At 34.3% G+C, this 25,982-nt stretch overlaps 1 protein-coding gene across 4 annotated transcripts in view; it reads left to right on the top strand.

Annotated features, from left to right (window-relative positions):
- The window catches only part of SYT14 (synaptotagmin 14), an 86,968-nt gene extending 61,528 nt beyond the window's left edge, over window positions 1–25,440 (top strand). For 2 of the 4 annotated variants that reach the window (XM_032216670.1, XM_032216672.1), the window contains 4 exons: window positions 7,327–7,595; window positions 10,569–11,018; window positions 19,329–19,518; window positions 24,712–25,440. In XM_032216670.1, coding sequence (XP_032072561.1) covers window positions 7,327–7,595; window positions 10,569–11,018; window positions 19,329–19,518; window positions 24,712–25,025 — 1,223 coding nt within the window. In that variant the 3' untranslated portion in view covers window positions 25,026–25,440. Of the gene's footprint in view, window positions 1–7,326; window positions 7,596–10,568; window positions 11,019–19,328; window positions 19,519–23,358; window positions 23,416–24,711 lie in introns of all 4 variants that reach the window. The other 2 variants (XM_032216673.1, XM_032216671.1) reach the window with 2 other exon arrangements.
- Window positions 25,441–25,982: the final 542 nt, after the last annotated feature.

Below are 25,982 nucleotides of genomic sequence, written 5' to 3'. Positions count from 1 at the left end.
TTACTATGTGTGGAAGCTGAACCAAATTTTAAGGTCTAAAAGAACTGAAGGAGCTTCTTGAATGAGAAGCGAAAGGTTTCCAAGGGAAAAAACCAAGAAAGTCCAGTTTCCTTTTGGAAAAGCATCTTTGGGACATCTAAAAGATAGAAGAGTCATTTAGAGGAAATATTTTAATGAAAAAAAATCCTAGCTAAAATTTATCAAAATAATCCTGTTTGTAAAGAACCCATCTTTGTACATTACAATGCACTTCATCACATTATTTCTTCTTGGTTGCTATAGAAACTAATTCTGTTGCAGCTGTGATCACCTCTTAATATTGTAACATTAACTAAAGTGATGTTACAATATGTATTTCTCAGTATAAGTCAAGCAAAGTGCTGTATTCTATGTAGTTAAACCATGGCCTTTATGTTTCAAATAAATTTGAGTGCATAAAGTTTAAATGTAATTATTTTTGAATGTTTCCAGAACTATGCTTTTCTACATGTTTTGCAAGTTTGTAGGTAAATTGTATTTTTAAAACAAGTGAAATGTGTAGAACTGATAGAAACCATAGACATAATAATCTTATTTTTGACTAGAGCAAAATAAGAGACCAACAAATAGAAAATACAAAGCTACCACCCTAATCTGAAAAACACCTCACATAGCAACAGAGAATATTGTGATAGCATATTACAGCATATTTTTTCCAGAGTTATTAAGAATAATATTAAAGCTATGTTAAAGCTTTAGTCTTCTAAAGCACAATGAACCTAAGACCAATATGAAATAGACCAAAATCCAAAAATAATGTTTTTTGAAATATGTAACTATAATCTATAAAGTGCAGCATAATGAAATAGGAAGCAAGGAAAGTTTATCATTGTAACCAGCTTAGTATTTCAAGGAGGCGGTATAAAATGTAGCTATTGAGTGACTGATATAGGGTATCAAATCTTCTAAAATGAATTTCACAAGTTGCTAGTCCAGTCTTCCAGCCTGCCTGCATAACAGGGGTGAACTAAGCAAACTGACTGTAAGATAACATCTATCCACTCTAGATGAGTTCAAATCACCAGAGCTAGGTGGATTATATCCCAGAGATCTGAAGGATGTGGCAGATGTGACCTGGGAATCACTGAACCATATGTCTGTAGAAATTCTCAGTAATCCAGGTCATGATTGTCCCAAAAGTACTTTTTCAGGAGGCAACTGGACTTTCTTGTTTTTTTTCTTGTTATTGAAACATCTTCAAAGACAAACAAACAAACAAACAGACAAACAAGAAAGTTCAGTTGCCTCTTGAGCTGGATGATTGAGAATTTCTACAGACTTTTAGCTATCCAATTTGGGATGAACACACTTTGAATGAAGAGGGAATCAACCTATTCTCCAAAACATCTGCGGGCAGGACAAGAAGTAACAGATTAAACTGATCAAGAAGAAATTCAAACCTAGAATTAAGGGGGGGGGGAAATTGACAGTGAGAACAATTAATCAGTGGAACAGCTTGCTTCCAGAAGTTGTGGTTGCTTCTCTACTGGAAGTTTTTAAAGAAAGATTGGAAGCCATTTGTCTGGAATGGTATCAGGTCTCCTGCCTGAGAAGTGGATTGGATCAGAAGATTTGGCCCCTTCCAAGTCTATTATTCTGTATTATAACTTTATCTCAAGAGCACTACTTGGGCAGAAATGCTCAGTTAATGGAATTTTAGCATACCTGCCTTGCAGCAATGCAGGGGAAAGGATGCATCTAACTACTGTATAAAGAATGCTTTTCTCAACTTGGGGGAAGGTAACAGTATGTAAATAGTTCTCCCATACACCCATAACAAACCAAATTCTGTTATTCTGGGACAATGTATTTAATTTAGCATGGTATTCTGTTCTTCCACCAATTTCCAGTTTATAAGTGGCAGGCCTGTTGGCAAGAACTGAATTTATCAGACTTCAAGCTCATTTTTGAATTACAGGCATTCTTATCTCCAATCAAATCTGGATGTTGGCTTTCCTGTTAGGGTCAACAGAGATAGTTCTTAAACATTTCATTTGCACTGGCTCCAGTTTGTTCTTCTTGGAATAAATTCCTATTTGAACCCCTTCTCAGTTTTGATCCAAATATTTTGCTTTAATGAAGTTGGTGTTAGCAACAAGAGACTATATAAATTTAAACAAACAAACAAATGCATTATTAATAGCCATTGGTACTAGATGTGCTTAATCATGTGTACTGATAATTTGAAGTAGAAAACTACCCCAAGACATTTGAAGATACTGACTTGGTTGAACCTATTCTTCTCTATTATCCAGATTTTGTTCTCATGGCAAAAATTAGAATTTTTTTTGAAATTAGGTACCAGATGGTTTTGGGTTTTTTTTGCTTACAGCTCTTTTAAGTTTTATAGGGGTCTGTGATGTAATGGTAACATTGTCTGCATGAAAAAGTAGACAGATTGTCCTGCTATTTTGGTGAGCATGAAAGTTAGGATTTCTGGGACCGCTTTTGTTTTTGTTTTATTTTCCACATCCTTTCTAGTTTCTTTTTCAGGCCTTGGTATCTTTCCAGCTTCTTATACTTCCTTATATCTAATATATCTGTTAAGGACAGCATTCAATAATACCTTTAGCAGTTTTCTTATTCATTTCATTCATACTACCATGTTCTTTCACAACAGCATTTTTTCCTTCCTAAGTTTTGAATAATTTATATAAAGAAAAGAGGAGGAGTTTAATGTTCCCCTTAATACTCAGTAGAAAATATTGTGAGTAGTCATTATGCCTTTGAGACACTCCATAAAATACTTATCTAATATTGTTTCATACTTTTTGGTTAAATTTTTTTGCGTCTTTCTTGATATTTGCATAGAATTGGCAATGGAAATATTTTAAAACTTGTTAGAGCAGATTAATATACTACTTTGCTTGCACTAAGGGAAAGAAAATCCATTTGTTTTTGTCTTTTTGTTGCCAGATTAGTTCCAAAATATAACAATATATTATAATGGAAGAAATCAAAGTGGTCATAAGAGATCATTGGAACATTTTAATAAAATATAAAATCACTTAGCTTATAAATGGATCTGGAATAAAATATTTTTGTTTGTTTGTTTCAGAATCATTATTCCCACATTTTGCAGCTGTAACTATCAGATTTCTTAGCACTTAAGCTACTCATCAACTACCTTCAAATGGCTTGTTTTACAAGCTGTGTAAAAAAGTAATTTCAATTTAGGCATCAAAACATATTTTCTATCAATGAAATTGTTTCTTGCAAGTTTAATTGAGTATTGAGGGACAAACCAACATACCATATATTATTTTACAAAAAATAAATTTTACAAGAGCAAGTTTTTGATAACACCCTTAGTGTAGATTAATATGCTAAGGCTACATTCTTCCCCGTGTTGTTGATTTTCTTTGCTGCTAATTAACCAATATTAATTAATTGCATTGGTGATGAAGATCCAATTGATTCTGCTTGTAAATATCTGTGAGTGAAGTAGGGGAAGAGTGTGCTAAAATCTAGATGCAGAATTAATATTTTCACATTTAATGCAGAAAGTTTAGGGATAAGAAAATGAACTGGAAATTAAACTGTTTTAGTTCATATCAAACATAATGCACACTTATCAAGTTCAATATTTTCACTAATGAGGTAGTTTTTGTATGAATTGCACTGAAATACATAATGCAGACAAGTCTATTAACTTATTCTATTTTTTAATACTGAAGAATGGGAAATAGACTATACTGATTTTAATTTATGAGAATTTTAAGCAAAAATAGTCAGGCTAAAGAATGCTGTTTACATAGTAAATTAAAAGAAGAATACTTAATATTTATTTTGCTGTTTGAACAAAACTACTGTGAATGTAATGACTGTCCTTGCTCCTTTTGATAGACTATTTGTAGCTCATGATTGAACTGTGGAACCTTGGTGATCTCTGGTCTGGGTAATTTTCTTGCAGATGTTTCATTACCAAACTCAATGCAAATATGATAATATGTAGTACTGATAATGTTACCTAATTTGGTAATGATGCATCTGCAAGAAAACCACCAAGCTCAGAAAGCTCCAAGCACCCCTCATTCCTTAATTCTCTCTTCCTTTTTCATTCATTCTGCCAACTTCTCTTTTCCTTCTTCTTCCTAGTTTAGAATTGATAAGTGATGTAAAAACTTATTTATTTATTTATTTATTTATTTATTTATTTATTTGTCTTGTATGCCGCCCACTCCCGAAGGACTCATATCAGGCCTTTTATAACTAATTTTCTAGCTTTGGGTAAAGTTCTTTTTAAAGAACTGAATTTTAATTTCCTTGATTAAACAAATAAGAATTTGTCATGGTATTTGTTATTCTTTTTATATTTTAGCAGATTTTTCCAAACAAAAAATAGCTAAACTCATCCCCATTTTGACTTTTATTCCTCTAAGTAGGCCTTTGCATATATTTTATTGATTCACTAAAGATATGCTATCCATGTCTGGAGTTTCTCCAGGAAAAAAGTGAAACTACTCACAACTATGTACAGTAGCCAGGATTTTCTTGATTTTTTTTCCTAACCACTTATAAGGATTTTGTTGAATATTAAAATTTATCTTATTTTTTTTAACAGCTAAATAATTAAAATTGCATAAAACCACATTATCCATGTTTGGTGTTTCCTTATTAAATTTCAGCACGCACAGCTGAGACAACTTTAGAGATTTTAAAAAATCAGGTTTGAGGTGGAATATGGCTTGTAGTACTATAGCTTGCCAACGTTGACCCTCAGTGGAACTTATTGCTGGATAGTTCTTAAATTATTTTTGGTAACTCTTATTAAGTTACAGCTACCACAATATTATCTGCTTTCACTTCTCACAACACATTGATTTTCTTACTTTATAAGTTGTCTTTCATTAAATATTTATTATTGATATCCTGTATGCATGATACAGAGCAGGGTTATTTGGTGAGATGAACTCCAAAAATATTAAAAAATTAAAATTCCATTTACACTTAGTACACTGGTGTAGCATAGTAGAAACCTCTGTGGGCATTTAATATTTCAGAATAAAGGATTTTGTTTAATTTTTAAACATGTATTTCATTTTATGTTTTATTTAAATTGTTTTAACATTTGCTAGAAGCCACTGAAGGATTTAAACTTTTGAAACTTAGGTTAGATTAAAAATAGACATGAAGAATGCTGCATAAAAAGATTAGCAGAAAAAGGGAGACCAGGGGTATCAGAGTATATACCACTGAGAATGAAAATAGGCCTGATTACAAAGCATTTACTTGCAATCTGTACAGTGCTAAAGAAACTTGATAGAATCAGGATGATAATAAATAACATGTATGTCTTCATGTACTAATTTAAAGAATAAGAAAAAAAACACCTCCCAGTTAATGTGCAAAATAGGATTGGTGTAGCTATTCTTTAGCTAAAAGTTTTGACTTAAAAACATGAGGAAACAGTTTAAAGATGTTAATGAAACAAAACAAATAGTTGGCAAAAATTGAATATTAGAACAAAAATAGGAAGAGATGATAGAGACCTTTGGGACACTGAGACGTACAATATAACTGACATTAATCTTCTGTTTTTGGAAGGAGTTAATATGGAAAACAAAATTAAAGAAACATTGAACAACTGAACATTTTTAACTTACTCAAGAGAGGATGGAGATTACAGTTTAAACATTAATGCTAATAGTTATACATCATTATTTTTCTCCTGCAGGAAAAATATTTTCTATACATTTATTTTTAATCTAATTTTGTACATTTTTACTGTGTATCTGTTGTTTTTATATGTATATTTTTATCTGATTGTTGTGCTCACCCAGAATCACTTTTTGGTGAGATGGGCAGCTGTACATAAGCTGATTCATAAAATAAATAAACACTTGTTCACAACCCACCAAAATTTGCTAGTAGCATTAATAGTTTCTCCAACTCTTTTTTCCTCCAGAGAATGGATTTCTGGAGTATTATCACAGGCAAATTTTAGAAAGGTCTAATATTTGTAAAGTGCCAATGATGGAGTAGCTTAAAGCCATTTTGAAAAGCTTAGCCCTCTTTTAGAATGACAGTTAAAACTGCAAGAACTTGAATCAAATAGACAGAAAGAGCTGAAAGTGCCAAGGTCATGAAAGTTCATCATTAATAAATGAACAGTAAAGATCACACCCAGAGGTAAAGAACTTACATAATGAAAAGATACTTGTATTACCTGCCAACTGATGTTAAGCAGGGACTGGCGTATTTGCATTAACCTAATAATAATCAGAACTGTGTATCTTCTTTGCCTAAAACTGTATAAGTATGCTGCAAAATTGCAAACTTGCACACTTGCTTTGTGGCACCTGCTCCAATAAAATCCTAGCTAATGATTTTTTTTATTTTTTGTTTGCTTGTAAATGGGTAGGAAAATGATAAATGTTCTGCATTCTTAAATAGTTTTCTCCATATAGATCTTCTTGATTATTTCTTCTTAGAGTATCTTCTGTCTCTCCTGCTTTAAACTATATTATGATACCCCATACTGATTTGCAAACTATAAATTACTGGAAGATTATTTGAGTTTTCTTTAATGTTAAATTGAAGAATTAACTATATCTTTGTTAATGTGCATATGAAGAAAAATTGATTTTGAAAGAAATTACATGCTTGTTTTTAGATATGCATGTTTGTGTGTAATATATCATGCAGTTTATTTTAAAAGATACATCCCTTTTATTGAAATAGAGATAGAAGGTGGAATACCAATTCAATGAGTATAAATTTTAAAGTATTTTATTATGCAGAATTATGTTTTAATTGGATAAAAATGTTTCAGTTCATACATTTCAGTAATTAATTAATAGCATAAATAAAATCATTTATGATAATTTGGTTATGGGTTTTGGCAAGTGTAACACAAAGAAAAAAATCCTTAGTATATTTTGCAAAATCAAAACTGTGACTGAATGTAGGATCAGGACATGGGTTAAATGATAATAGTCAAAGAAGCATTATGCATATTGATAGGTGCAAACTTGTTATTCAAAGCAGAGTTAAAATATATCACAATGTAATAATGGTTTCTATTTCATGTACAAGGTCAAAATATAGTTGAACAAAACTATTAGCAGCAGTGAAAATTAGCAAAGGGGGACCATTTTGGAAGATTGGGGAAACAAACCCTTATCTGGATCTGTCAGGCCTTAGCAGGTTACATGGAGTAAGTGCAATGTGTTTCTTTTTAAATCAGAACCCCACTTTGAATGTGGTCTAGCTGAACAAATCCTATGCCTACCCTCTAGTCATATTACTTACAAAATGAAAGTCTATGCTATCATTTCTTCACAGCAGACTGTATTCAAAGAATGAGACAAACACCTCCTCTTGATGAATTGCAGCCTCCACCATATATGGATGATAGTGGCTCTCCGCATCTTTCCTGTACACCTTCTGAATTTGGTGAGAGCAAATGTGAATTCTCTCAGTGCAGCAACAGTCCAAGATGTTCTTATAAATGCCCAAGTGAAGGAAGTAACGGGCATGAAATAGAAAGTTTCCATAACAAAGGATATGAAGAAGATGTGCCTAGTGATAGTACTGCTGTCCTTAGCCCAGAGGTAAAAAAAAAAGTTCCCAAAACTGTTTAGCATAAAATGAAGCATGAATTTTTAAAGCTCTTTTCTATTATGTATTGACAGGTATCCATTGATTGACCTATGTATGTGCTTTCTGAGACACAATTTTAAAAACTCTCATTAAACACTTTTTCTCAGGTTAACATTGATGTCAAAGGTCTTTTCTGTTTACAAAAGGAAGGCCAGTGTAAGAGCAATGCTTAGAGTCTTCATATTACAGTATTAATGTATAGGCCCTGGAAGGCTATACAGTAGGATAAGTAGAACTGCTGAGCTAAGAGTTACATTTCCCTAGTTTATGCTCCCTAACTATTCTACCTCTTTTCCTGGTGCATTTTCTTGCCATTTTGGAATAGGAAACACATAAAAGCTCTTAATTTTATACCAAATTTTATATTTATCACAATTTGCAACAAAAATAATATAACAAAGCCTTGTTGACTATATGGTATTTGGACCCCTGTCTTCTTAATACCTGTTAAAACAAGTGTTAACTCTTGTCTTCTTTACAAGTGTTAACTGTTGCCCCTGACTACAGAAATGTTGCTTATTTCTGTCCTCTTGCATAATATTTGACCCAGTAGGATGCCAAACCAGCCGACTTGAGCTATTCTCAAAAAGCTAAGCAGGGTCTGACTTGGTTAAGACTTGGATAGAAGAGACCTGAAAATCCAGGGTTATAGACTTAACTGGAATTATAAAATATCCTGTGAGAAGGCAGCAGCAAACTACTTCCTTGTTGTTGCTTCAAAATCTATGTAGGTATGTCCACAAAATCACCAGTACTGAAGTTGAAGTAGATAAAACATTACCTTTTACTTTTACATCACAGGCTGAGATTTGGAATTCAGCCTTAAGAGAAACAGACAAAATTATAATACATACATACATACATACATACATACATACATACATACATACATACTCCTGAACTTCACAATATTTCATTTAAAATTAGGCCTATTTTCCTTTCCTTCCTTAAAATGTGTATTTTGTAAAGAGACTCAAGGAATTAAGGAAAGTTAGACAAGTTGTCATTCATACAACTATCCAGAGGCATTTGTAGGACTCAACATTTGTATCAAAATGGCCTTACATTATACAAAATCTGTCACTTTTGTTTATGCATGCAAAATCATGATTTAAACCTGCCTGCCTGCTGCATACACACATAATTCAGATTACAACACCGTTAGCTTTTAAAAGCTATTCACATAAAAGTTATATTGTGAATATCATCTTATCTAATTTTTCTTTTAATTCTCTATTTTTTTGGTCCTTGCTTCTATGTAATAATCAGTGTGACCAAAATTTGTCATGCAATTTTCTGTTTTATATTTATATTTATTTTGTTGTTATTGCAATCAGTATAATTTTGTTGAAAGCTGTGTGTTTTGTTATTTCTTATTGCATTTTAATGAAAAGCTACAATTCTGCACAAATGCTGCAGTTATGTGAAATTTTGATAACTGTGTGGCTCCATGAGAGAAAAAAATCATCCATAGTAGGAGAATATTGTCATTCAGAATCAGAATACATTGATTGCTCTAACCATGGATTATAAAACACAGTAATCATCAGGGCTGCACAGAGTTTTGAGGAGATATTTTGCATCAATGAATTTTCATAGGAAAAAATGTTTTGAAACTGCTTTGCGAATCAACATGAATGTTTCTAACAGTGGAATAGCTGTGTGAATATGTCATCTAGCAGCTCTTAACTAGTCTTCCTGTCTTCCAGCAACTAGAACTGTTAGATAAGGCTTTATGTCAACACAAAAATTGCAATATTTATTAATTTCATAAATAATGATAATCCAAATTCTAGAAGTTAACCAAAGATCAAGAAGCCCTCATTCTAACTTTAAAATACAAAATAAAAATGCTATATTGCATTTAGAAATTTAGAGAATTGCATCTCCTAGTACATATCTTTATTAGGATCAAACAAATGATATGGAGTTTTGATCTTGCAACAGTTAAACAACTTAGAATGCACACCACAAATCAAAACCCATGTGAACAATTGGCAGTGAAATAAATTGAATATGTAGATATATTAGTAGAGATGTGCACATTTTTTGTTGTTATTGAGTTACAACCCAAATTGTTCTATTCTGTCCTTGGAAAGATCATTCCAATTTTGAGGTTGGAGGGAAGTACATTTTGATTCTATCAAAATTCTTGAAATGCTCTATATTGATGTAAGAGTGATTCATTTTGAATCAGACCTGTTCTAATATGGTCAGAATGAGCCATTCCTATAATGGGACAGTTTGGATATTTGGGGAGTGGAACATTTCAATCTCAAAATGTTTTTTCACATTTCTAGTAGAAATGAATAAATGATCTATTTATACATCTCTTTGGTTTAAACACATCTCTGTTCTAAGATGTAATAAAATTTTGGATATTCTTTTTCCAATGTCCCATTTAACTTTTCCTGCAATCTATAAAAGTATATTTTTATTGCTGTGCATATATTGTCCTTAATAGATTGTTTTATTACTCTATACGTGAAATAAACAAAAACTTCCCATAATGCAAGGAAAGATATTTTTTATCTCATATATATATGAGATTATATATATGTATGTATGTATGTATAGATAGATAGATAGATATAGATATAGATATAGATATAGATATAGATATAGATATAGATATCTATTTAGAGTTACAACCCCCGGTATGCCCAAATATGGAAGTTCACCACTTCCATTCTCTGTCCATCGGCTCGTCACAAGAGACCATCCAGACAGAAACCCAATATTTTTACTGTTGCCTTTGTTACATTTTGTGTTGTATTTGTGCTGATAAATAAAGATATAGATATAGATACAGAAGATATAGATATGAATAAAATTACTTTTATTCATATGTATCAGTAGTAATATAAATATTTGAACACATGTGCATGACTGTAAACTTACTTTTTTCTGTCTCACTCACTTAGAATCTGTCTGTTCAAGGATCATCATCACAGCTCCCTAAATCTTTTGATCCAGAACCAGAAGCTAAATATGGTACCTTGGATGTGACTTTTGACTATGACTCACAGGAACAGAGGCTTTTGATAACAGTCACAGCTGTCACAGACATTCCAAATTATAGCAAGACAAGTGGAAGTCTGTGGCAAGTACACCTAGTTCTCCTTCCAATCAAGAAACAGAGGGCAAAAACCAGCATCCAGCGTGGTCCCTGTCCTGTTTTTACCGAGACATTTAAATTTAATCATATTGAGTCTGAGATGATTGGGAATTATGCAGTACGCTTTAGACTATACAGTATACGTCGTGTAAAAAGAGAAAGAATTTTAGGAGAAAAGATATTTTACTTAACCAAATTAAATCTTCAAGGAAAGATGTCAGTACCGGTGACTCTAGAACCAGCATACAACATTTCTGTAAGTATTAAATCAAATTGAATAAATGTTCAGTCATTCAATTGATTCTGAAGAAAAGTGCTAGAAATTTGAAGCTAACTGTTGCCGTAGGGTAGTTGTAAGAACAAGGAAAGGTATCTTAAAAACCACCTTTTATTATCTGTTACACTGATCATGCTGGTTGGATGCCATGAGAATTCAGTGATCTTTGAAAGGCCATAGATTCATTTCAAGTCAGTGTCAAGATTTTGATTTGGAAGCCCTTAAAAGATTTGAGACCCAAGTATAAGACAAGATGTCTCTTTTTTCCCATCTAGCTTGCCTCATCCAACTACTGTGCAAAGCACAGTAGTTGTGTTCTAGTTATGAGTAATGCTTGCTCTCAAGAAATGCTAAATTTGTTTGCTAGAAGTATGCCTTATGCTAATCGTATGGCTGTTTTTGTGCCTGGCTAAAACATAGGTATTTACCCAGACATTTTAAAGCAATTTGATGCTTCTGTAATGGCTATGATTAAATCATTTGTTTCTGCTGATTGGTTCTTTCTGTTGATTGGTTTTAGTTCTTTTTCATTATATTGTACAATATATTGATAACAATATAATAATATATAACAATCTATTTCTGATTCAGATGTTGATTCTAACTGAGAGAATGGAAATGAGGACAGCTTCTTCTCCTTTATCCCCACATGCCTCTGCAATCTACTTTAAAAAATTGAATGACTTAATACAATAATGTGAGGCTGGGGAACAGAAATTGCCTTCTATTCCTTTCTATCATTGAGAATATTTTCAGGAAAAATTCATTCAAGGGTTACTATCTCAAGCAGAAGCAAGTGTTAGCTGAAATCCAACATATTTATTGGCCACTATTGTAAATGTAACAAAAGATGTACAACATACAATAGTACATGTATTACTAGGCAGAATGTTTAAGCTACCAGAAGTAATTGTATATGGCTTATTTGAATAAGTGAAAAACTATCACTGAAATCAAAGGCTACTAATAATTTGGAGACAGCAGGAAAAGAAATTGTTACTAATAATGGGAAATAGTCGGAATAGTGGGAAAGGCATAAAAAGTAGGAAAATATTTTTTTAAAGAGGAACTTGGTTAAATTTTAAACTTCCTAAAAATAATTCCTAGAATTATTTTGAAATTATTATTTCTACATACCATATTTTTCGCAGTATAAGACAAACCTTTTTTCTTCAAAAAAGAGGCTGAAAAACTTGTTGCGTCTTATACATCGAATACAGCATTTTTTGCCTCCCAAAGCCCGGCCCCTTCACCAAAATGGCCGTATGTACCCTTATGAAGGTTTTCAGAGAGCTCCTGGGGAGGGCAGAAATGAGCAAAAATGGGCCTTTTTTGCCCCCCACCCCCAGCCTCCAGCAGCACTCTATAAGCCTATGCATAAGGCTATGCATGCATCTATCGACAAGATGGCTGGAGGTTATTCTCAATAATTAAAGATGGAGCTGATAGGAAAGGGTTAAGTTCAGCTCTTCTAGTGATTTATTTTCTAATTAAGTTCCAGTTTCCGCAGGGCTAAGTCTTCTACATTCTATGGAGATAGCCTGTTACAATTCAGTCTTAGGTCTGCCATCTTTCTTCTCAGCTTCATTTGATCCCAAAGGCATCCATGGACAAAGAATTGAGATATAAGGAAACAATTGAGCAATGACAAGGAAGAGGAGTTTGATCTCATAGTAGAGGGGAATGGCGTTAGCAGCCTTTAAAGGAGACAGTGATATTTTTCCTTTCTCCCTCTTTGTTCCCTAACCCTTGCTCTGAGGTGGTACCCATTTCCCCCTAAAGACCGCACACAAGATTACAATATTCATTTAGACAGCACTTTTGAGCAGAACAATGAGTGAATCTGTCCAGAGGGCTATAGGTCCAAATAACCCTAATTGTGGAGTGCTCAGCAGTTGAGTGTGAATAGTTCATTTTCTGAACTATTACTCAAAGGAAAAAGAAATTGATCTATCTGTGGCCACCTATCTATTTATGAATATCTGAAAACATGCAATAGACTAAATATTTCTGTTAGAGCTCACTTCTCTCTGACTTGCTTTTGAGGCCTAACATTAAATACTTCATATGGACTATTCAAATATTTTTAGTCATGAAATGTTATGTCGCAAAAATACATCCGTTGAATCAAATGAAACTGGGAACTGCTGTTTCTAAACATATTGCTGCTTTTCATTAGCATGGAAATAGTGAAGCCTAGTTTTCTACTATGTGTTAAATTCCCCGTATCAATAGATATGTGAGCTTAATGTTCTTGCTATTAACATTTAGAATAGAAAGCATATGGCACACTCTGAATTACCTGGTTCTTGAACTCTTTTTCACAGTGCTGAACTGACATAAAAAAAGATCCTTATATACACTTGCACAGTTCCCATAGAACTCCATGAGGAAGTTTACTTTCAATGGTCCTAAAGTAAATCCAGATTAATTATACAAATGCTAAACCATGTAGAATTAGCCCAGCTAAGAAGTTCAAAATGCAGGGCGGGTGTTAGCACAAAATATACATGCCATTGGGCATACATATTAGGATAAGGTGACCAGATTTTCAGATTGGTAAAGAGGGATACCTTTGACCGGGGGGGGAGGGGGGGGTTGATTAAAAATTTTATACTGAGCAACAAAAATGTTCATACGCAAAAATAGTATTTTTTATTTCAACATAACTACAATTTACAAATATAAATTGTAACTGTTGCCAAACATCAAAATTTTGATCACATGACCATGAGGATGCTGCAATGGTCGCCAAGTGTGAAAATGGTTGCTAAGTGTAAAAAATTGTCATCAGTCACTTTTTTCAATGCCATTGTAACTTTGGTCACTAAGCCCATTATACCACCTTTCTTGCCACAGTTCTTAAGTGAATAACTGCAGCTGGTATTTTGTATTTTGGATGGAATCTTTTTTTAAATAGCCTAAGACAATTTAAAAAAAGAATCCACACAGAATAAATCGAAGTAAAACATTTCAAACTATTTTTTTATGGACAATATATTTCAAAGTATTGTGCATAGAATTTTTAAACATGGTTTCACTTCAATTTATTTTGGATAGAATCTTTTTTTAAATAGTCTAAGACAATTTAAAAAAAGAATCCACACAGAATTTTAAAAAATCCTATGCACAATAAATAAAATATTATTTTAAAATACATTAAAAAATAAAAGAAAAAAACCCAGCTCACTTACCAGCAGGCTTGCACTACAAGTCAACCCAGAATGATGTAGATGTTAATACAAAGAACTGAGCAAATTGAAATGGTGAAATTAGTCAGGGAAATATTTTTCAAAGAAACTTTGCCACCATTTTGGAGCAGACCTCCAACCTCCATGCCCCTCCCCTCTGGAAAATCCAGGAAGTAACACTCGCAACCTCTCTAGCCATTTCCTGGAGCACTATGGTACTTGGTCATTTTTTCTTATAAACGTGAGTAAAAGGGGCGGGGGGTCCGTTTTGTTGCTTTAATGTTTTAATATCTTCAATGAAAGTACTGAGACAGAGAGAGGTATTAGACAGGGTGTCTTTTGTCTTGCCCCGGTTAGGATTTCTTAACCAAATCCACTGGGCTTTCAACATGAAGCCAGAAAATCGGGACTTTTTTAAAATGGCCCGGGACAATTGTTATAAAGCGTGACCATCCCGCTGAAATCAGGACGTCTGGTCACCTTATATTAGGAGGATTTGAGAAGAATGACTGAATCTTCAAATAATTTGTCACTTACAACCTGGTCACTTTGCAATTTGACTATTACAAAATGTTCTGTGTGGGGTGGCCCTTAAAGACCAGCCAGAAGTTGTAGCTGGTTCAAAACATAGCAGTATGATCCATAATAGTCACATCTTGTTATATCTGTATGTCATAACTCATTGACAAATGACATTGGTTGCCAGTCAGCTTCTAAGTGCAATTTAAAGTGTTGGTTGTCACCTATAGAGCTCTTCATGGCATAGAACCTGAGTATCTCAGGACTGCTTGTCTCCACCTGATATGTTCAGATAGAGTGATTTTGCTCCTGTTTAGTGAGTGTGTGTGTGTGTGTGTGCCTTTGAGTCCGTTTTTGACTCTTGATGACTGCCTGAATTATTTCCTGCAGTTTTCTTGTCAAGTTTTTTTCAGAAATGATTTACCATTGCCTGCTTCCTGAGGCTTAGAGAAAGTGATTGGCCCAAGGTTACCTAGTTGATCTTGTGCCTAAGGCAGGACTAACTTCACATTCTAGCCTGATGTATTAATCACTACACCAAACTGGCTCTATCAAGGACTAATGGACAATGGATTTCTAGTACCTCCATTGCCCTTCTAAATTGGGAATACAGAGCTATCTCAAGTCCTTAGCTGAACTGATCTGAACTCTGTTTCATAGGTTGAATTACGATAATTAAGTTATCCATCACTTTGATGTGAATATTCAGAGTCTATAACCTAGCTGTGCGTTGAGGCCACCTAAAATCTTGGATTGCAGTAGAAAGAGCCTAGAAAAAGCTCCAGTGTTCCTTTAAACAATAGGCAACTGCAATGCCAGAACATGAAACACTTCCCCCTGAAATATATACTTCCTCCTTCCTTAGACACATTGCATATAATCCCATCTCTCAGTAGTCTGCATGTAGGGACCCTTCCTTAAAACAAAGCATTGTCAGACCATTTGTGCTGCTGTAGCATAGATCAGTGGTTCTCAACATTTTCCACCCTTTAAATACCTTTTGTGGCCATGGACTACGAAGACTTAAGATTTAAATCATAACATTTCTTCAAGGCTTCGTGGACCCCCTGTGATGACATTGCAGCCTCCCAGGGTTCCATGGGCCAGAGGTTGAGAACCACTGGCAATAGACAGTGTGCCAGCCTTCTTGCCCACAGTATTCCTTTTGAGGAAAGATCCCTCAAAACAACACATCTGTTAGGTATTTGGAACAGTAGACCTGCTTTCTTCCTCACTGACCAGCCTAGAGAGACACACTGGCTATTTTCTAACTTCAGCATTTTATATATGAAGAGAGCATGGGAGCTGTTTAGATCAAGTTTCTCAGCCTTGGCAACATATGTGGATTTCAACTCCCAGAATTCCCCAGTCAATATACTTAAATATCTTAAAGTTGCCAAGGATGAGAAACACTGATCTAGAGATCTACCCATTTTCTTCTATGAGAACTTTCCTCCTAGTTGACATATTAGGCTTTTCTGCTTATGAGAACACTATGCAGCAGATAGATGTAGATCAGGGGTGTCAAACTCATGTTGTCAAGGCAGCGTCACATGATGGATTGGGGCTTTTTCCCCCTTTGCTAACGTGGGTGTGGGCATGGCCAGCGCGGGACGCATCTGGCCCGCGGGCCCTGAGTTAGACAGCCCTGATGTAGATAGTGCTATACAGATAGTTGTGTCTCATGGGAGGGAAGGCATTGATTTGGAAAGTTATCTGTGACTTAAAAGTGAAAATTGCAACATATGATAGGTATATATCTGCCTGTCAGGCATCAATATATAAAAAATAGTTAAGCAGTAATTCACTGCCTTGTCACATCACATTCCAGAGAGATTAAATAATTTATCTTCTTAATGTTTATCTCACTATGATATACTATGTAAGTTTTATTGTAAATCTTATAAAGGTATTGTAGATCAAGTATCAAATGAGAAAAGAAACACAAGGGTCCTATTGCTACCTCATCAAATGTTTATTAAGAAAGTTGGAACACTAATTTACTACAGTATATCAAGTCTGCTTGTCATTTCATTTTCAACATACATTAATAGTTTAAGTTTGGGAATAAAACCAATCTATGAACTGTGTGATGCTTTTGTCTGTAGAATAATTTGTCTATGTATGTATTTTCAATATCACTTATGATTTCAGAAAGAAAATTTGATATAGCTTTATAAACTCTGGAATAATAAATTAAGTCTGTACATAATAATATTGAAATGTTTCAGTCTCCTGGTTATACTCAGTTAAAGAATGGGTTTCTTTTAAAAAATTGATTTTACCTTAAGTAGTCTTGTATGGGAGATTTGTATATAAGAATTTCATTGTTTCTTGATAGTCAAGGGAATATCTAAAGAGATGCCTATGCCATGTGCACTTTAATCTTGTGGTTTGAAGGCTGAGAAAAACAGATAGCATGGTCTTAAGGGCCTTTACTGTTGAGTCAAACACCGCTAAAATCACTTGGAACAGAACTTCAAGAAGGCAGGCAGATGTTGATATAAAGGAGCTGTACAGAGGGACATCCCATTAATGGTCCTGTCAGATTTCTTTTATGAATTTAACAACAGCTAGAAGCACTGTGTCTCATAACCAGAGGCATCACGTTGGCAAACATGACTGATCTTGGGGGAGGGTGGCAGGGTAGGGTAGCAAAATGGTGTTGGATCTGGTTAGAACTTGCTTTGGAGACTACCAGGAAAACCCTGGGTTGTAAATTAGATTAGGTAACTTTTGTCCCATTAGGATATTTTTCAAAGCCATTTCTTTACCTAAACAGAGAAACAGAATGACTGCAGGAAGGGGAGGAAAAGCAGTGGGAGTGGGGGCAAATTCCAAATTCCTGCTGGCTTTCCCATTGACTATCCTTGTGGGAAGTTGGCAGGGAGCTTCAAAAATCTCCCTCCTTCCTTTCTATCCTTATCTCCTTTTTATCTTCTCTCCATTTCTTCCTTCCTCGAGTTCCTTTCTCCTTCCCTCCCTCCTTTCTTTCTCCTCTGATTTCTTTGCTTATTTTCCTCCTTTCCTTTCCCTTCCTTCTTCCTTCCTTCCCTTCCTCCCACCCTCCCTTTCATCCTCCCTCCCTCCCTTCCATCCTCCCTTCCTTCTTGATATTCTGTCATTATTTTTCTTCCCTCCCTTCCTAGAAATCCTGCCAGCTTCCCTATTTACTTTGCTTGCCAGAAGTTTTTAAGGAAAAAAACCAGTGGGGAAGGCTAAGGCCAGCAGGCAGGTAAGTGGCTGCTATTAGATAGGGCAGGAGCAAAGGATATGCGTGTGTGTGAGAGAGAGTTGCTGTGAAAGAAGAAGGTGTGGGTGCGCACAAGAGATGATGTGCGGATTGGGCAAGGCATGCAGGTGCAGTGCAGGTTGAGAAGGGTGCAAGAGGACCCCAGAGATGTTAGAGATGTGTCACATAGATTGGGGAGGGCACACAGAAGTGGCATAGGTCAGCAAAGGTGCATGGGGATGTGCAAGAGGTGTCACATGGGTCCGGAAAAGTGCTTGCGGTGTAACATAGTTCAAGGGGTTCCAGGGGAATTCCTTTCTCTCTATCTGTCCCTTCCTCCCTTCTCCTTCACTTCCCTCCCCTCCCCTCCTCTCCTCTCCTCTTCCTCCTTCCCTTCCTAACAGGGCAGCAAGGATTGTGAGAGTGATTGGGAAACTGTCACAGACATTGAAAATGAAGATCATGTGACTGCAGCGTATATATGGGAGAGTTTAAAAACCTAGTTACTAGAAGCTGAATTAAGATTGAAAAAGATTTGACTCAGCTCAACTTGACTTTGCCAGCTATTTAGCATCAGTAGCAGACACATGGGTTGTTGTTATTATTTTTTTGCATAAGCAGAAAGATAAAGAAAATGCTAGAATTTTGCATATTTGTCTGATTGCTGTTAATTAAACAAAAACCAAGCAAACAAAAATCAGGGCTTCTCTTGTTTGTTAAAAAAATGCCTAACAAACTATACTATTTAATTTCATATGCTGTATGTTGTATGTGTACAAATTAGCAGATATCCGATGTCATGATGCTGTGGATTCCTGCTTTCTGACCTATTTTTTCTTATAAAGTGTCTTTGTGACTTAAGATGTTATCTTGGTTCCCCTAAAGGGAAATGCTTATAGGAAAAGTCTGTTGATGATACCTGAATATAAATTTTCATTTATGTATTTTACATATTTTATTTATTTTTAATATGATTACTATACTGGATTTGTATGCCACCACTCAGAATCTATTATGATTATATATCTTTAACACCAGTAAACAGACAAACAAGCAGATAAGCTCATTTCTACTCAAAGAGCTGTGCTTAGCATTTGCCAATAATTCTGTAAGTCTTTGTGATACACCTTTCTTTGGCATATAAGGTGTGATAGGCAGTGGAGATTTAGTTTGCATTTAGTGGTATAAATATGGCTTATAGCATTCCCCCTATTCATTCATTTATTTATGTATTTCCATTATGTTATGCACCATTAGGAATGAAAAATTCTTGAAATTAATACTAGGAGCAGATTTCTCACTATTGTGATGACTTAAAATGATTGCAAATGCTGCTTTTGCTTCTAGGGCTGTGAGTCCCAAATGAGCATGTCAGAGGCATCCTGCAGCGAAAGTATTTCCTCTTGTCAATCTTTGGCACATGGCTCAGCTCCCGAAATCCTCATCGGATTGCTTTATAATGCCACAACTGGAAGACTAGCAGCAGAAGTGATAAAAGGCAGCCACTTCAAAAACTTGGCAGCAAACAGACCACCCAGTGAGTAGAATATATATATTATTTCATCTTAATACTTCTGCACTTGGGGGGATTTCACTGGTAGGGACTTCAGTCCTATCATTTAGCCTTACCCAGTCAAACTGAAATAGTATAATCATCAGCTAATCTGTTTCATGTTTTCATTGGGGAAATGGCGGTAATCTAAAATTCTAAATATTGGTTGCGATTCAACAAGATCCTTTTAATTTTTTATGATTGACTGGATGATAAATTGCCTTTATCTTAATGATTAACTACTAAACTATTAATGTATCATATAACAAAGACATTGTAGAAAATTATAATGTATTTTAAAAGTTGTCTGTTGGTAAATGTTTATGTAAATGTGTTGCCGTCTCTGTGGTTAATAATACTAAAATAAGATGTTATAAATCTATGAGAATTTGATATCAGCATGTGGTAATATGCACTTGATATTCTCTGTGGTGATTAAAAGTAGTATTTATTCTTCATTCCAAGTAAATATGCATGAATTGTCATGTATATTTGTGTGGTGTATAATTTTCAAGGAAAAAAATTAAAGAATGTGATAAAATGACCACAGCTAAATATAAATATATTTACAATTGACATAATTGATTTAACTTTTTGTACATTTATAATGACCAGATTCTGCAAAAAGGAATCAGAAATATGTCTGACATCTGGATCCAAATCCTGTTCCTATAAAAGTCTATAAAACTACAAAAAAGTCTAGCTACTGTATATCTACAAAAGTCTATTTGAAAAAGTACAATTAAACAAGACCAATATTTATTTATTTATTTAGGAAACATATGACTTCCTATCTTTTTTAATATAATCCTAGGTGCTTACAATAATAGTAAATAAAAATATAAATAAATAACAAAATCCCATAATATACATGATTAGTCTAATTGTGGTACTGCAACATCACATAAACTCTTCATAGTCTTAGATGTGCTGGGCTCCTGTCTTCCCCTAGTCAAAAGCCTGGTTGAAGAGCTTCATAGCCCTTAGGAAGACTAATAGATTGGAAGCCCTGTTAAGTTTTCTGTGGGCAGCCAGAGAAAAGGCACACCACACTTCTTATCATGCCTGCAGATAGGCATATTTCAGGTGACTAGATCCCTTCTCAGTAAAACAATGAGACCAAAGGGAAGACTTGACATGATGCTATTTTCAAAATATTATAAGAGCAGAAATGTGCCCTTATAATATTGAAACCTATTGCTTATCCATTTTGACAGCAAATATTTAAATAATTTATTTTTAATCTATGCTATAGGACCGAGAAAATTATACTAATAAATATGCATGAAATGATACGAACATGACATCAAGCTGCTATTTATTAAAAAAAAAAGATATGGTTGTACTTTAAGGTTGCCATAATGCTCACACAGGTTGGTATGAAGAGCAGCTAAATAGTGTATAAAAGTGCCACTTCCAGCTTTCTGATGTTATGCTTTTATTGTCCTAAAAACAACATTTTTAGTTATTTGTTAATCATTTCTGATTTTTGATCACTGTTTAAATTATATGGTTAGCTGCATCATTACATTTAATGTTAAATGTGGAGAAGTTTCCAATTTTCATCTCAACCACAATTAATATCTCATTTCCCAGCCATGATCAAAACACAAATCTTATCATGCATAAGGAAGTCCTCATATGCACTCATGGTTTACTGCTCCCCCACTTAGAAATTATTGCAGAGTAGAGATCAATTTCCATTCAGGATATTAATGGAAGCATTATGGTCATAATGAAAATCTCATTTCCTCCATAGTTGTTACGTAGTACATTTTTAAAAATCTTGTTGAGTCTGCCAAGTACAAAATGTATAGAAAATGCTTGCTGTTTCTTACACTCCTTATTTCTAATCAAAACTTCCTTAGAATTTCTAAATGTCTCTTACATGTTAGATTGCAGATAGGTGTCTAGAAGACATACAAAGTGTGACACATTTTTTGGATGCAAACTTTCAGAATATGTATTTTAGATGAGAAAACAACTCAAGAACATAATAAAAGCCAATAGACTAGTCTATATATAGACCAGCTACTTAGTTGGTGTGATGCCTGTCTGGCTGCCTACCTATTTACGAATTACTGGGCCCGGCGGGGGGGGGGGGGGGATAGGAAGATCTTACATTTCACAGTTCTTCATTACACCAAATCAATTTATAAAGCTATTTTCCCAGCTCACTTAAAGCGTTCTCTTCTTGAGCCAGCAAAAAAATTCAACTGATATAAGTCTGTAGCCTTATTGCCCATGCCATTTGCCTCTGTTCCAGATTTGAATCAGTTCAGAGTGTGTGTGTGCACGCGCGCACATGCACTTCCCTTCACAAGTTCATAATCGCCTTTGGTCAGATATTTCTCAGATTGTTTCAATCACAGATTTATTGCTTTCTGGAAATGTTGAAAATCTGTGTTTAGAAGCAGTCTAAACAGCAATAGACAGTCTTAGTGAGAGAGGAATTGTAGCAGAAGTTAAAATTAAAATTAATTATCTCTTTGTATGCTTCATCATAGAGGCATTCCTGGTCAACTATTATTCAGGCCATTCCAACTTCCCTGAATCAAAGAGATATGTAGAGCATGTACAGAGGGAAAACATAGTGGCATTAAAAAAACAACACAGCACCTGTTGCTACTCAAAGCTGTATGGCCCTGGAGTACAATGCCCAGGGCCTACAAAAGTGTACATGTACCCATCTTAAGTGGCCAATAGTTCCTGAGCTGATAGAACTCCTTGAAGTCATCTGACAGCACAACTGACAAAATGATTAGTAAAGTATATCAAACTGTGACTGTACTAAAATTGGCTGTTTAAAATACTAGTGTAATGCCAAAACTAGCAAAGGATGACTTTAAGCTGTCACATATGTGAGTTGAAGACAAGATGAAAGCAATTGTCATGGCGGAGAAAAGAGATTGCTGGGGAATATCCACACCATTTTTAGATGAAAGAAGTAAATGACCTTTATTGCAAAACCAATAAAAATCTATTTTGATATTCTTGATAGATCTAAGAAAAAATGTTTATTTTGTTTATTTTCCATTTCATGTGGACTCACACTATAGTTTAGGGAACCTTGGGCACATAGGGCATTGTCTGTTTATTAATTATCATTGTTTATTTAGTGCTATCCCAATATTGCAATTTGAATTGGAAATTTGAACTTATGGGAAGCTTTTATGTGCACTGAAGAAACCATGTAGCTTTGAATTTTTTTAAAAAAAAACTTTGATCTAATAAACTTGCATTCTAGCCTAAATGATTTTCTCAGATGAAAGATGCAGCAGAGTAGCATTAAATGAGTAAAGTAGCCAGCAAAATTAATTTAACCAGATTTCATTATTTTATTTAGAGTACACACAGAATGCCATTCAGCAATCATTTATTTTGTTGTAATTCTATTGACCTTCTCTAGTCTGAGTTTGTTTAATTGATCTTTACTTAGAAAGCTGGAGTTTGCATGAAAAAGAGGAAGGTCTGCTAAAGAACATATTTGATTTCTAGTTGGTAGCCTGATTTTTTGCATGAATCTCCATGCACTTGTGTTTTAAACCCAACAGAAATTACTATTAAGATACTACATTATTTGAAACAGTGTAATTTTTTTTGTTAAAGATTACACAGTGAACATAACTAAATTCATTCATTAATCTACCTACCCATTCTTTTGCTCAATTCTTTTCTCTAAAATTGATTTGTTAAGGTGCTGTTTTCTTTCACTCTGGTGAATAGTGTTTCCTCTTAAACTTTAACCTTTGATCCTGTGTCACCCAACTATTGACATCTGGTCATTATTTCTTTTACTGCTTTCCACCCCACCCCTGTTGTCAGATGGACTGTTCTGTTGTCTAAAACACTTGATAGGTGGACAGGTTTATATAATACGAGGTGAGTTCCTGTGGAGACTAATTAGATGTTGTCTTTTTCATGCAAAAGAAATCTGCCAGCTTCAAAGCTCTCCACCACTTTCTACCATGTTGGTTTCTGATGATGTACAGTAGTTATTTCACTGTTATATTGGAGGCAGAGCTGATCTCTGACTATGGATGGTGGTATTTCAAAGATTTATAAAATAAACATGTGAATAAATGTCTGGACATTCAATTTCATTATTGCATTTCTTTTTTTTTAACAATCCAAATTTCTTCTTTAAAAAAATCGAATTCATACTTATACCAAAATAAACAAAAACAGAAAATCTTTCTGTTTTTTAAATAAAAACAAATACTAATGTACATACACAATTCAATAATTATGACTGTATTTTTTCAGGCAAAGTGTTTCCACACAACAGTAACAATGAAAATTTTGAGTATCAATGCTATTTCACTGAATTCATATTCATAGTCTAGTAACCCCAGTGCGCATATGGAGCTTCAGACAGAGGGGGGTTTCTTCCTTTTCCTCTACGGGTATGGAATGTATCCTCTGTGCATCTAGGATTTTTTATTGTACTCTGAATATTTTAACTATTATATTTATTAAATCTATTTTATACTGCTCCCTGTACAAAAACATTGCAAAGATTTTGTACTTGAATAGTATGGTATGACATGCTATTCATTAGAATTAGTACAAAAGAATTATGTACTAATTACGTATTGCACCACATATCTGCATGCAAAAATCATGCATGGCTTTATTCACATGAGTAAATATAAACTTTTATGTGGATAATTTTATATTTTGGCACTTTAATTGTACAAAGTCCAATAAAAAATCTTGACAAGAAACCACATCCATGCAGAGAGATTTTTAAGCAAACATTTCATCATGAACACTGTGATGTTATCACTGCACTCCAATCCCATTCTTTTATCTGTAATTTCTTTTTTCATGTCATTATACACCTATTTATATGATCTAAAAACTCTTATATGCTTTACAGTGCTGTGCCAGTTGTAGCTTGCTAAGTGTTAATGCTATATGTATCTGCTTGGTGCAAATGAGCAAGGGATAATAGTAGGATTATGAGGTATACCTCTAAATCAATTTATTATGAGAGAATAGGTACAATTAAGTAAAAGTCAGAATGAAATATTTTTCTCTGTCACATTATCAAGTTTAGTCAATTGTTCAATTCCAATAAGGTATACACCATAATCTTAAATATAGTCTGATATATTTTGATAGGTGAAATATTTTGTCCAATACAACTCATGTATCAAATTGTCTATTTTGTAGATACATTTGTTAAGCTGACATTGCTGAATTCCATGGGTCAAGAGATGTCCAAATGCAAGACATCCATCCGAAGAGGACAGCCAAATCCAGTCTACAAGGAGACCTTTATTTTTCAAGTGGCACTCTTTCAGCTTTCCGAAGTTACACTTATATTATCTGTGTATAACAAACGCAGCATGAAGAGAAAGGAAATGATAGGCTGGATTTCTTTAGGTTTGAACAGTTCTGGTGAAGAGGAGCTGAACCACTGGACTGAGATGAAAGAATCAAAAGGACAACAAATATGTAGGTGGCACTCTTTATTAGAATCTTAATATAGAATTGAAGCTCCACTGAATGTCACCGTACAATGAGATTGTTGTTTTCATACAGCTAAAAGACTCTTACAGAAATTACAAGTTTTTGTATTTCAAATTAACATTCCTCTTTTAAAAATGCACAAAATGCTGTGAAGAAGTATAAACATTCACATTTTCATTTAATATTACTGATTTTTTTAAAGCGCCAGATACAGAAGACAGCAACTACAAGTCTTTATCATGGAACATTTAGGATTCTCTCAACTATTCTTATTTTGGTTAACATGCAACTTTTATGTAAATCCTTTATTGTATGAAATTCTCTTATTGTCCCTCCCTTCCTTTTACTAGTGTTACGCTTCATGTTGTAGATGATCTATCAAGAAGCAGAATGGGGGGAGAAGAATGGTTAAATGGCAGAGAAGAAAGCTCAACAATAGGAGAGAAATATTGTAGGTTTGCTATACTAGAAGTGTTGTTTTCCCCCCCCATTCTTAGTGATTTAACATTTCTGACAGTGTACGTCTGAAGAGTTGCTATGCAAGAGAAGCTAGATGCTGACTACTTATGAGATTCTCTGTGGCGTCTGTTTTAAACATGATTTTCCCCCTCAGAGAGCTGAAACTGTTTTGAAAGAGAATTAGCATTTATGGTGCAAAGATGCATAACTTTCATTCTTGATAAATAGGCTTTTGTATTATTTCAAAAGCTGTAAAACGTATTTGACCAGATTGTAAATCTCACCTCTTAAAAATTATTGGGATGGTGTCTTCAGTTTAACATATGTATGATGCAGGATTATTCATTGTGTGCCTTCTTTGGATCTTAATGAAATAGGACCCAGTGTAAGCACTGAGCACTTTTCAATTTTCTGATTCCTCATTTGCCAGCTTGAAAGCACAGGATCCAAAGATTTGCACAAGGGAGCTTTGGATATGTGATTTTGAAAAGCAAAATTCTTTTCTTTGAAAC

Source organism: Thamnophis elegans, chromosome 4, assembly GCF_009769535.1.
Source record: "Thamnophis elegans isolate rThaEle1 chromosome 4, rThaEle1.pri, whole genome shotgun sequence".
NCBI lineage: Eukaryota > Metazoa > Chordata > Lepidosauria > Squamata > Colubridae > Thamnophis > Thamnophis elegans.
This window is presented reverse-complemented; position numbering and strand designations above follow the sequence as displayed.